The sequence below is a fragment of the Cephus cinctus genome, unplaced genomic scaffold (assembly GCF_000341935.2).
Source record: "Cephus cinctus unplaced genomic scaffold, Ccin1 Ccin1_scaffold1184, whole genome shotgun sequence".
In the NCBI taxonomy this organism is placed as follows: domain Eukaryota; kingdom Metazoa; phylum Arthropoda; class Insecta; order Hymenoptera; family Cephidae; genus Cephus; species Cephus cinctus.
The window spans coordinates 1,015,930-1,028,352 of NW_014333664.1; the positions used below are offsets into that span (position 1 = coordinate 1,015,930).

General features: G+C 40.7%; 1 protein-coding gene across 2 annotated transcripts in view; it reads left to right on the forward strand.

Moving 5' to 3' along the window:
• Window positions 1–686: 686 nt before the first annotated feature.
• LOC107272491 (integrin alpha-PS2) overlaps window positions 687–12,423 on the forward strand; it is a 34,033-nt gene continuing 22,296 nt past the window's right edge. The window contains exons 1-3 of one of the 2 annotated variants that reach the window (XM_015749687.2): window positions 687–1,221; window positions 8,502–8,623; window positions 11,649–11,752. In XM_015749687.2, the coding sequence (XP_015605173.1) occupies window positions 1,049–1,221; window positions 8,502–8,623; window positions 11,649–11,752 (399 nt within the window). In that variant the 5' untranslated portion in view covers window positions 687–1,048. The remainder of the gene's footprint in view (window positions 1,222–8,501; window positions 8,624–11,648; window positions 11,753–12,423) is intronic. The other variant, XM_015749688.2, reaches the window with a different exon arrangement.

Genomic DNA, 12,423 nt, shown 5'->3' on the forward strand with positions numbered 1-12,423 from the left:
AAAATCAGCAAACTTAAACACAATACAAATGCATACGAAATAAGTGAGTGTCAAACAAACTTAGACCTCGAAGAACAATGTCTTAACAAAGTCACAGGTAATAACGAACCAAAAGCCTACATCATAAATCACAAAAGAAAAAGGTCGAGCTTCTGCACGTCATACGGGCAGGAAATTTCAAAATTTCTAAGTACCTCCATAGGCCATGCGAAACACATGTTAACCTCGTGTCAAACTACCCCTGTTATTCAGGAGAAACAGGTAAAGAGAGCCAGCCTTATGGGACTTTGTGCCTGACGGCTAGTGGACACAGCAGGACACGGGAAATATGCTGGAACCAGTATAGAAGTTCTGGAGGGGGGGCTGAAATGCCATATAGTTCGCTTCAGACGCATAGTACACGGGGGCTAACCCTCTTTACGACTATCTCCTCGGTGTCCCTATGCAATCCATTACACTGTACAACGAGGATAAACAATATTTAAAAAAAACCTTTCAAAAAAATCTTCCTAAAATCTAAAAAAATCCAATACTGCCTAATTTATTAAAAAATTCTAATAGAACAAATTCATCATATATATCTATGATATTAATTCATTAGATCTCAGAAGAAAATTCCAATAATATTATTAGTGAACCGATTCTTATTTTCACAACGAATTCTGAGGTACCAACAGAATGCCCAAATGTCGTCACTAACCGAGGAGGATGGCGCGCAATAGCTCGTCTAACTTTGAACCAGCGGTGGGTGGGAGCTACGAGTATCTGAAAGAACGGAGTTCTACTCAGTCTGTCCGCGGCCGTCCGTCAAGTCGAGTTCGTCAAGACGAACCCATGACTTCCATTTGATTCGTAACACGCGTGGATTGTGGGGAGCAACCCCGTCGTTGAAAAAGCAACATAAATAAATAAAAGGATAAGTTAGAACGGAAAGTGTCAATTAAATGAAAACGAATGCAACGAATAAATCGCAACGATCGATAACTCGCACGAAGAATTTGATTGACTACAAGTCGGTGTAAAGTGTGCCGCGCTTAAAAGTTTGACAATGTGGATTTTACATATGTTAATGGGTCTTCTGGCCCTAAATGCTTGGAATTATCAACATGTAACGGAAGCTGTCAATATCGAGACAAAACATTACACTACTTACAGAGAGGAAGAGGGTTCTATGTTTGGATTCTCTATCACGGAATATCGAGATTACAGGAGTTACGGATGGTAATTGATTTTACTAGTGATACAAGTGTTGTTTATTCGATCAATTTTTACGTAAATTTCATTTTTTCGTTTCAACAATATGTTCTCCATTACGATCTTTTGTGTTGCCTATCGATAGCTGTACCAAGAAAATAAGAGTGCGTCATCTTTTTTTAGTTTAAGAGTCGAACGTTCTGAATAAGCGAATGAGGTAATTCACTGGTTTGATTCATTGCTATGCTGGTGACTCTTAGGCGACTGACGTTTCCTCTTACCTATATGAAATCGTACATACCTGTCATCGCCGAACAAGAAGAATTTCACAAGCCAATTACAATTTGTTCTTAGTTCTCATCGAGTGAATGTAAAATAAGGCAAAAACGTTGCTGATATCATTTTACAAACGTTGAATGAAAAATGTTAGGTTATTAACCAAATATCGTTATAGGGGTTTCTCGCAGAGATGCTTCACGTAACTCACAGTGCAAGAGGAACTCGTGGGCGTATATTTAGGCCAACTCGTAGAACCTTTACGAGCAACGGTGCCCATTAATCCCAAGTTAGAATTTCCTTGGCTCTCGTATCGTTTGCCCTATGGAAATAGAATCGTGCTAAAGAGTAGGAAACGGCGTCTTAATGCAAGATCGGGTTTCGCAGAAAATCGCTACAGGTCCTTTCATGGTGGAAGTCGGTAAATCACTCGGTTGCTCAGTGAGTCAGTACATTGGCCTCTGATAACTCGTACGAGATATCCAGATGCGACTCGTAGAATTCCCATAGCTCGTACACACATAGATCAATATACAACATCTATACTGACCGCAAGGCTGATTTGATACAGGATGTTAGGTCATCGCTGCAATGGTGTTACGTGGGCGGTACATCTTCTCTCTCTTCCCATTTATCCTCTTTATTCGTATACCCTATCTTTCTTGCTCCTTCTGTCCTCTCCGAGTCCCGACGTCCTGATTATTATTTTCCTAATCTTTACGTCGAATCTGTTATTGCGTGCACAGTCGCCTACCGTGAACGTATGAATGGACACCTTTTAACATTGAGTATATGAGTCTAGGTCAAATAACACGATAAAACGGCCTATACTAATTTTTTCTTATACCGCTTATTATCAGAACAGACTGAAACGACCCGTATGCCTTATGCATTGAGAATTTTCCTAATTTTCGGTAAATTTAACAAAAAATATATAAAGACGACTATTTCGAGATATTTTAACGAGTTTGTTATTCCATGATGAAACATGAGAAATTTCTAAAGAAAACATTGGTGACAGGTGCTTTCCACAAAATATGACGTGTTCGATTGCGGTGGTGGTAGTGACTTAATGTTTCTGAGATCCAGCCGTTAACATCCGGAGTTATTCGACAGCTATATATAGATGTCAATTCGCAATATTCTTGGTAACGGATAAGGATTAAGAGGAAAACAAAAATTATGTTTTACTTCCCCGGCAGGATGCGGAACTAATTTCGTCATATCATTTCTGTGAAAAGGAATTTTTTTTCCTAATTCGAAAAAGAATAAGTCAAAGTGGCGCATATATACATATATATTCATCTCCCGGCACGCATTGTCTCTTTTACTTCCTAGAATGTTATTTCGCTTATCAACCACTCCGATAATCACGAGGTATCAGTTAATGGCTACAGTTTTTCCGCTATGCAATCTTGTCACGTTACTTCAACTCCCGTTAGAAAGGTATTCCGAAATTCCTCAAGTATCCATATACCACGGTCCTGCGGGATAACGAGGTCTAGAAACACAGTACTAGCTCCAGGATAACCAAGACCCGTACAGCGGTGTACCTTTTTCCGAAACAATCAGTCAGATCAATATCTAAGTACTCTTAGGACCCGTTTACCATCTTCTTCATTTTTCCGAAAACCCGCTCCAACTATAATTAGTCATTTTAAACTAAGTACCATCTGTCATAACTTTCATCGATACCTGTACGAATATTCTAAACTATTGGAATATATGGTACTATAAAAAAAGGTGTATCGATAAAAATTTATATGACTCTTAACAATACCTCTTGGTAGAGGAATTCGACGAGGAAAAAAGTTGACTAAAGCCTATATCACACGTATGTTCGGTAAGCTTGTTCTCTTCGTACCAGACGGCAATTAGCTGAGATAATATCGAGTGACGTCACGCGGCTTGTGTGAATCGAGTTTAAACTATCGTACCAGTAACCCTACGAAGCTGCTGATCAACATTGATTTTGACCTCTCGTTGAATTATGCCGCGTTCATAGCCATTCGTTATTTTGCCATTCGTTTGCATTACGCGTTTCCTGTCGCCCACCTCATGCCGCGTGTCTATCTACAGTCTTGTTGTATTAGATCGGGACACACCTTGGAATTGATTGTGAATTAGCTTTCGGTTGGCAATGAATATGGATACCGATAGAAGCGAGTATTCGGACCGGTTTTTGAATATTTCACTGGTGTAAACATATATGTATATAATAAAACTGCGTTATCCGTGAGTAATCGTTTTATTCATGGCGCCACGTTTCTTTTTCTTCTTCCATGCACTATTTCTTTTTTTATCTCTCGACAATGCGAGTAGCGCATTACAAATGAGGATTCCAACAAATAAAAGTAAAAACGAGGTAAAAAGATAAAGGGCACTTCCACGAGTGCCGGATAATGAGGATCGCGTGAGACACGTGCCCGCAGCCGTCGTTATCCGGAAGAGGCAACAGCCTCGGGCATTTTTTGCAACTCCGATGGCTTTGTTTCAGCAGTCTTTGGAGTTGCGCGAACGAAAAATTTTATTAATAAAAAAGGAAACTATATTTTGCAAGCATCCAGAGATATAGAGAGCGACAATAAAACAAGTAAGTACGCTTTTAATAAATGCGTGCACAAATGTCTTGACCGGTGATAACGTTGATAAGATGACGTGCAGCATAATATCTAAATTTAGACTGCGTGCTAACTCGAGCCATTAATGGCCTCTTCGTAAATAATACACAATCTGCGGGATGATCTTGAGAAAGATGACGTAATCGTACGTGTACAAAATTCCACTAGGCGCCATGCGTAACGTAAACGAGTCTATGTATATATGACACTGTTCATTCACGATTGAAAATCAGTTTCTAGGAAATTGCACAATATACGAAACAGCATAATAAAAGAATTTCAGTTCGTTTTGTTTAATTTGAAAAAATTTTTAAAAATTGCTTTTTTTTATGTATACTACTAATTCTATTTCATTATTTCATTACGCGAACCGCATACGTGAAATGTGAACGTCCTTACTCGCGATTGTATTATCATTTCGCGTTACACTGGTTGATGACGCGTCTTACATTAAAAATCTCGTATGACATTATCTCTATCCTTATTCGGCATTAGAGTTCGCGGTAGTACATGTAAAAGGAAGTTCCTGGCCATTCGCGGAATGCACGAATGAACTAAGCTGTATAGATGCCCCGATGGTAAGTATATTCTTAAAGGTAGACTTCTTTCGTGGAAGGAAATCGAAATCGATCCGTTCCAACCTAACCTGACTTAACCTAACGGAAGTTCACGTGAATTCAAGCCTGCCATATGTCAGAGTCCTGATGTCAATTCACCCTCTATTATCTGACGTTTCTTTTTTAAGTATCGTTTTTTCTTAGTCTTATATATATTCGTAAATTGCATTCTGTCCCGTTGCAACGTTCACACGTGTTCCCATGTCTTTTTTTCTTTCACTTTCAAATCACCCGCCATATTGCATCAGGCACGTGCTTCACGTCAGTACGTGCTAACGTTTACGTACGCGTGTACCTCACAGGGAGAAATTGTTTTAAAAAGACAATCTCAAGGGCTGTTTACATGTCTGCTATTGAATCATAACACTCGCATTATGCGTTATATGTACTAGAAAGCAGACATAGTCTTTGGACCTAGTACGATAAATAAATTGACGATGGTTACTTGTGTATCACGTTATGCAATGTATCCTCCACGTGCAATAGCATCAGGTTTTAAACTGGGTCATTGTATCACTATCCTGGATAGAACAATCGAGATTTATTGGAATTAAATACATAAAATTAATATACACACGACAAGACCACTTATGGACTATCTAGATAAACATTGGTTATGTATCTCCTTGGCTTGTTCTAGGAATAGATAGCCACTGCAGTTTACTGGAAAAAAATGTACAGCGTATGCATATAAAAAGCTGGTAGTTTCCTTCCACAGCTATGAGGAAACTATTCGAACATTCGTGCATCCGGAATTACTTCTCTACAGCTGTTCGATTCTCCGCCATCAGGTTGTCCTACGACTTTTATACGACTTCGACCAACGCGTTGTGGCTGCCCTGACTTTCGCAACGCCTGGCGCCCACATGGGCGACGGTCTGACCGTTCGACACACATGTCGCTTTTGAAAGTGTTCGCTTTGAAGATTAACGTTAAATCTTAGGCATTGAATAAAACCGGAAATATTTTCTCACCGCTTACCCTCCGTATACGTTTGTAACGTTAAAGGACGGAGCTGGCCGATCTTTACGAAATATCCGTACGGCGTCGTTCACAGGTTCGCTACAGTGAAAGCAACGATAGTCTGCGTGAATTCAGTGCTCCTTATAAAGTAACGGAGACTTGACGATACACGCACGCCTCCGTTGACGTTACGTCATCGACTACCACATTGTGCACGCACGCACGCACGCTAACGCGTCTACACATCGAGTTACAAGTCGGTTCAGGTGTGGATTAAGACACGTTGCCGGGTTAGGTTAGGTTCAAGCACGACATGGATACCACCCACGGGTAAACTAAGTGACGGTAGATCGAGACGAATAACTGATATTTATTATCGCAGTCGATTAAGAGCCGAAATTATTCACGGAATACTTGTGGCGGCCATTTTGAAATTCATTTGAATTTTTTGGATACGTATTTCATGTAGGTATTCCTACGAGCAACTGTCTGCCGCGCGGAACTCGTCAGTCACGATGGGAATCCTCTGATATAAATTTGTCAGCAAGGGATGCCGGGATCTTTCGTATTGCACGCGCGGGATATTCGAAACGTAAAAGCAGCAGCCGATTGGAACTAGCGATTGGCGCGGCGAAACGAGACGTTGGCATTGAGCAATTCGCCAAGTACGGTGTCGCCCTGGAGAGATGGCAGCAGCGCGATTCCGCCGAATAAGGAATTATAAGTGCGGCACTGTCGTGAATTGCGTTGTAATAAGTCAATACGACGCGCGCTCTCTTTTGTACGAGTCACGTAAAATGGCGCTACGTTAAGATACACGACCATTTCAATGACTAACCTAACGGACTTTTATGTACGGAGAAAGGACCATGACGTTTATTTATCGGTGTGGTTAGCATAGTGTCGTATTATTTATCTTGTAGTATATATATATATTGTTTACGTGCATTCTGCGCTTATACGAAAAAGGTTAGTAACGTCAAAGCGTCACGTGGGTTAGGACGCCATGTTTGATTCGTATATGGCGCTAAAAGAATGCATATTATAATGCACCTTCCGAATGCAGGTATACCAATCGCGCTTAAGCGAATATCTATGTCCGACGTATGACGTTCACAGGGACCGGTTTCGCCCATGCATCGTCATTCGAGTGTTTCACGCAATGATGATAATTTTACACGGTTACACAGAACGGCAATTGCTTGGTGGGCGAAAACGACGGCAGTGGTGTTTGGCATCGTCCCACGTAGAATTGATATGTATACCGGCGCGATTGTATATACATGGTATAGTTCGTAAGATGGATAAATTAATCAGTGGGCATTGATACTTAGCGTCATTGTAGCAATCTTCATGGCGTTGCTTGTCAATCGTGTAATAATTACACAGCAGCTGTAATAATCGTTATGATATTCTATGAATTCAAGGTTCCGTCAGACAGTACACTTAGTATCCGTGCGATCCGTTTACTCTGGTGGATCAGTGACTTACATAATATCTTATACAGGTATATGCATACGCGTGTATGCATACGCGAATACGCCATAGCCTGGCGGAGGATTGTGGAACTAGAATATATGTCTAGACAACATTCTAGGCACTCAGCTGTCCCTGAGTGGCTACAGTATGTCAAGGTTGACAATGTCGGAAAGATTTTTGTGGCGTTCAGGACAAAACTATTACGTGAAAAAATGGCGACGAAACGCGAAATTATCTCAAATCGGACGTAATATCGAAAAATTCAACAGATTTTATTTTCGAAGTTCAAAAGGTTAATCCGATTATTTTATACGTGGAATAATATTTCGACCGATTTGTGTATGTCGGATGATACTTTATGTTGATAGCGTTATTCGAGTATGATTATTTAGACGACAGATGTCGTTAGTCAACGTCATGTAAAGGAAAGGCAGGCTGAGTGTTGCAATATCCGAAAATCATTTTTTTTTATCCGAGAGAACTATCCTACTCTAGACGTTTTGATGGACCTTTTATCATTTCCTAAAGTAGACAGGAATCTCACCTGGCTTTTAGTTCTATTGTCCTTTCGCAAGAGTTCATACGAGAGGAAACCGATACACGTAGCTGATGGGTTGTAGATTACAGTGATAAGAAAAAACAAATTAGAAATATATCGAACTCACTTTTCAGACACACCCTTTACGCATTATGATGACCTGGCAAAATTCTTGTATCTACAGTACTATATATATATATATATATATATATATATATATATGCATTCACTATACATATGTGAACGTACGATTAGAGACTACATTAATCCCTGCCACGAATCCAATCCTTGTAATAGCCTCGGCATCGAAACGATAGGAGGGCCCTGTGAAAAAAAAAAGGAAGAAAAATAAACGAAAATTCATACCTTTAAGTCAATAAAGGTAATGGGCAATTTAACGCGAGTTCACAGGGATCATTAAATAAATTAAAGGCGTCGAAATCGCCATTGCCTGTCACTATATTAATAATCCATTAAAACTGCAAGATACTCGTTGCATTACTGATATTTATTTCCAATGAATATTTTGGAAAAATATTCATCGGAAATACTTACTGTACATAATAAGCACTGTTTATCGAAATAATTTTTTATCGTAGGAAACGAAAATTGACCTGTAAACGGACCTGATCCGGATTTGAAAAAAAAATTTTGGACTGCCCTCATTTCGTTTGACTCCGTCGATAAGCCGTCGATATAACCTGATAACCTCTTTGATCCGTAGCTATAGACTCGTCCTAAATATAGCGATGTTTTCTCAGTCTACTCCGTGGGAAACTTAATGACCAGTCTGTTTTTTCTTTCTTTTTTCAGGGTAATTGTCGGAGCACCGGAAGCACAAACGTCACAGAGGGACGTATATCGCGGTGGCGCTGTCTACAAATGCGACATCATGGCCGACAATCGATGCGTCCAGATCGATTTCGATAGGAGTGGTAAATCGATCATAATAAGCCTATCTACTACCAATACCATAATACATAGCACAGTGAACCACCTTGGAGAAAATTTTTTTTTTTACGCAATCGGTCCGACCGTATGAATATTGGCTTGGACAATTCTGTAGTGACGTCATCGTCCACGTCATCACTTTAAGAGAACGTCTCCGACCATTCGGATAATGGGATCGGGAATCATACGTATTTCTCAGAACTACATGGCACTCCTTTTTTTACATTTTTTTTTTTAATGAATAATTTTTCAAGGAACGCAACATACGTTCATTGCCTTTTAACGACATAACCTTGTTAACGGTGACTCCTGCTAATCCGTAGAACGGCTGGTGCTACTTTGTCTTTCTTTTTATATCAAAGTAGACTAAACAAGATTACGTTTGGTCCGTTGGCTCGGCTAAGCCCTATAGAGACGCATAGGGAACCATCATCCGGGGCAGGCTGATACTCTTGCTCCTCCTTACTGCCACAGGGCTCATCCTTATCCTGACAGTTTTAGCAGCGCTAACAAGGGCTCGTCCGTGTATTACGAAACGCGTCTGCTTATGGCGGGCTGACCCATATTCACGCTGGAGGCCCTAGAAGAGCCCGATAATCTTTAGGAGGCACAGCTCTATTCCCTTTCTAACGCTGAAGCTATTTTTAATAACTTTATAGCTCTGTCGTTGACCCTTTCATTTATCGTTTTATATTTTCACGGCTCCTTTCACGTGGCACAATATCCTATACACGTATGCGTGGACGGACTTCCGGCGGAGTGTTTTCTTCAAAGAAAAATGACCGTCTGGTGTCATGGGAATTTTCAGGCTTCGTTTTGTACAGTGGGTATATGACGGTACTTTGTTTATTTTTTTTTATTTCTCAATTAATTAAACATCAGTTACACAATCCCGCTGGTAGCTCCGACTGCTAATTGGTGTGCAGGTGTGTCGATTCTCTTTGATCAGTAATTAGCGGATGCAGCTCACCGGCTGATTCTTGTCCAATTAGAACGACTGCAGGCTGGCGAACTTGGGTGCTGAACACGAGGACGATCGCGTTGCAGATGTAAATAAATGCTTGCTGCCAATTAATACACTGTAGCGTGGCATTCGGTATCCGGCAGTTGGGTTCTAGGAGAAACTTGAGTGGCGGATACAGGGGAATTTATTTGTGTAGAATAAAATGAGGAAAGCCATGGTACGAAGTGGGCAGGGGGGCGGGGTAGAAACCAAGAGAATAAACGAGGGACAAGAAATTATTATAGCGTACGTAATTTTCTTTAGAATGAGAAGTGGTCGCAAGCCTTTATTAAAATTTTGAAAAAAAAAACATTTCAACTTTGTATATCGTGTCTGCTGTTAGTACTAGTACCACTGTGCACGCAAAGTAGGGAAAGTGGATACGTAATGTACCTGGTTATAAGTCCGTAAGAAAATACCTGAGTTATATATTCTGCATTGCCATCCGTGGTTAGGCTCGTTACTCAACCTGCAGCTGGTTTAAAATAGTGGTGAGTTAGCCACCACCCAGAATTATACAGTGCGGACCTTCTATAAACAGTCATCCTCAAAAATAACTACAACACGTCGTGCTCGTTCGAAAGGCGACTGCATCATGGGATTACGTGACCGTCGCGTCGAATAAAAAAATTGTAGTCCGATGATACGAAAAAAAATGAATTGAAAAAATGTTTAAAAATTGTTGAGTCTCGAAACGAAAAATTTAATTTGACTCAAGCTTAAGAATGGCATGCCTGTAAATCTTATTGATTTGATATCGTTTAATCGTGGATGCGTGAATCTTTTGCTTTTCTTATCCAAGAAGATAGTTCACAATTGTCATTCAATTCTCGTACGAGGAAGCGCAACCTCGTGGCCTTAGAGGTCACTCACTTCTCAGCTTACGCGAAGTAGACGAGGGGGACCAGGTCCTCCTGCTGACCGTGCTGGAGGATGCAGTTCGGTCCGGGGAAAGAGCGAGAGAGAGAAAGCGAGAAAACTCCTTGGAATCGTTGACAAGAACCGGCACTGCCTAATACAGAAAACCGTATGTCCGTATGACATGCCCTGCCTGCTTGGTTGTACACTCTGGACAGCCTCCGCTAACTCATCTGCCCTCCAGAACGGTTGGTACCGCTGGTACCAGTGGCTGCAGAAGCATTGGTACCGGTGGTACCGCTCCTGTAGTCTGGCTATATCGTCGCCCTTTACGGGAAACTCTTGACCGATACGGGTAACGGGTTCATTCTGTTACCCACAATGGAACGAAAATCCGAATAAGAAATGGCGAACGTTGCATCGTGATGCATTCGCGTGGCACTGGACGCTTCCGGTATTTTCTTAGCACGATCAATGTAAATAATATATTTAAATTATACGGCAGACCATTTTGTAACAGCTTTGCGGATTTATTGCGTACGGGTTATAGAATTTTATTTTCGGAGATTACCGTGTAATTTTATATGTGATAGGCCGGACTAATTTTTTTTTTCCCTCGTGCCTACGTACTTCAGACTTACCGGGATGCATTTCCATCCGCGGAACATATGTATGTAGTAAATTGCATCACGTGAATGGAGCCCTATTCCTTGGCTGGTATTACTATGGCTTGTTTTCCCAGTGGTATTAGAAACCGTGGTGGATCACCAGGTGCAGCAATTGCGGGAACTCGTCCTTCCATCAAGTCCTATTCCATTCCGCAGGCTGCCACCTCATCCAGAGACATATTAGGTTACTCCCTAGTAAAGTAGTGAAGCTGTAAGATGTCTATACTTGTTATACGGGATACTCGAGAGTGAGTTTACAATGTTTCGCGTTTGGGTATGAAAATTGACGAACAATCGTTATATCGATTTACATCGGTTGTATAATAATAATAACAATGGGAAAGTCGTATTCGTGGTCGTTAACACGAAGAATCGAGAGGCGCAATTAAGTAGGGAAAACTGATTAGGTCCCGACAGTATCGTTAGGACAGGAAGCTGTAATCGCCGTGATGACAAACATGAATCCTATTCCGGTTGCAGGAAACAACTACAACACCAACCCCTATGTTCAAATTGACAATAAAACCTTGCAGTGGTTTGGCGCGACAGTTTCATCTTCGCACAAGGATGGAGGACCACTTTTGGTAAGATTCTTTGTTTTTTTTTTCTTTTGGTTATTCATTAGGTAAAATAATTTTGTCGAGGTCAAATTGTATTGCCTGCTTTTTTTTCTTCTTAAGCTGGCACGGACCTACGAACACTAGGCAGTTGCGAAAATTGAGTCTGATGGGCTGCTAAAAAAATATACATTCTTTTGAAAAAAAAGCAAACAGCTTCCGAAACAGAACGTATGAGAAAAATGAAGCGCGCGTACGCTGGATCCAATTTGTATTCGATGAATCTAGACCGAATGAGAGTTGTAAAAAAAATTTTTTTTTTTATTCCGCCGAAAACGAATGACTTTCAAAATTTTCATATTTACCCAAAAGTTAAGAAAATAACTACGTGAAATGAGGAATCACGAGTTCTACGTCTCATTCAATTCCCAGTATCATTAGGGTAGCTTTGTAACGAACACACGAGACACGTGTCCCTGGTGCGGCCATTCTATTTCAGGATTTGAAAACAAGCAGAATCCCAAAGACTTTGCCGAAGTCTCGAAAGCTCGTGGGACTTCTGCACCAGCAAGGTTTACGAAAATTTATCATCTGCCCTTATCGCGAATGAGAGGAAAGTCGATCGTAGAGGAATGAAGAAATGCAGTAAAATTTTTCTCGTGCCAGAAAGTAATGCACGATTTATACAAAGGTCATAG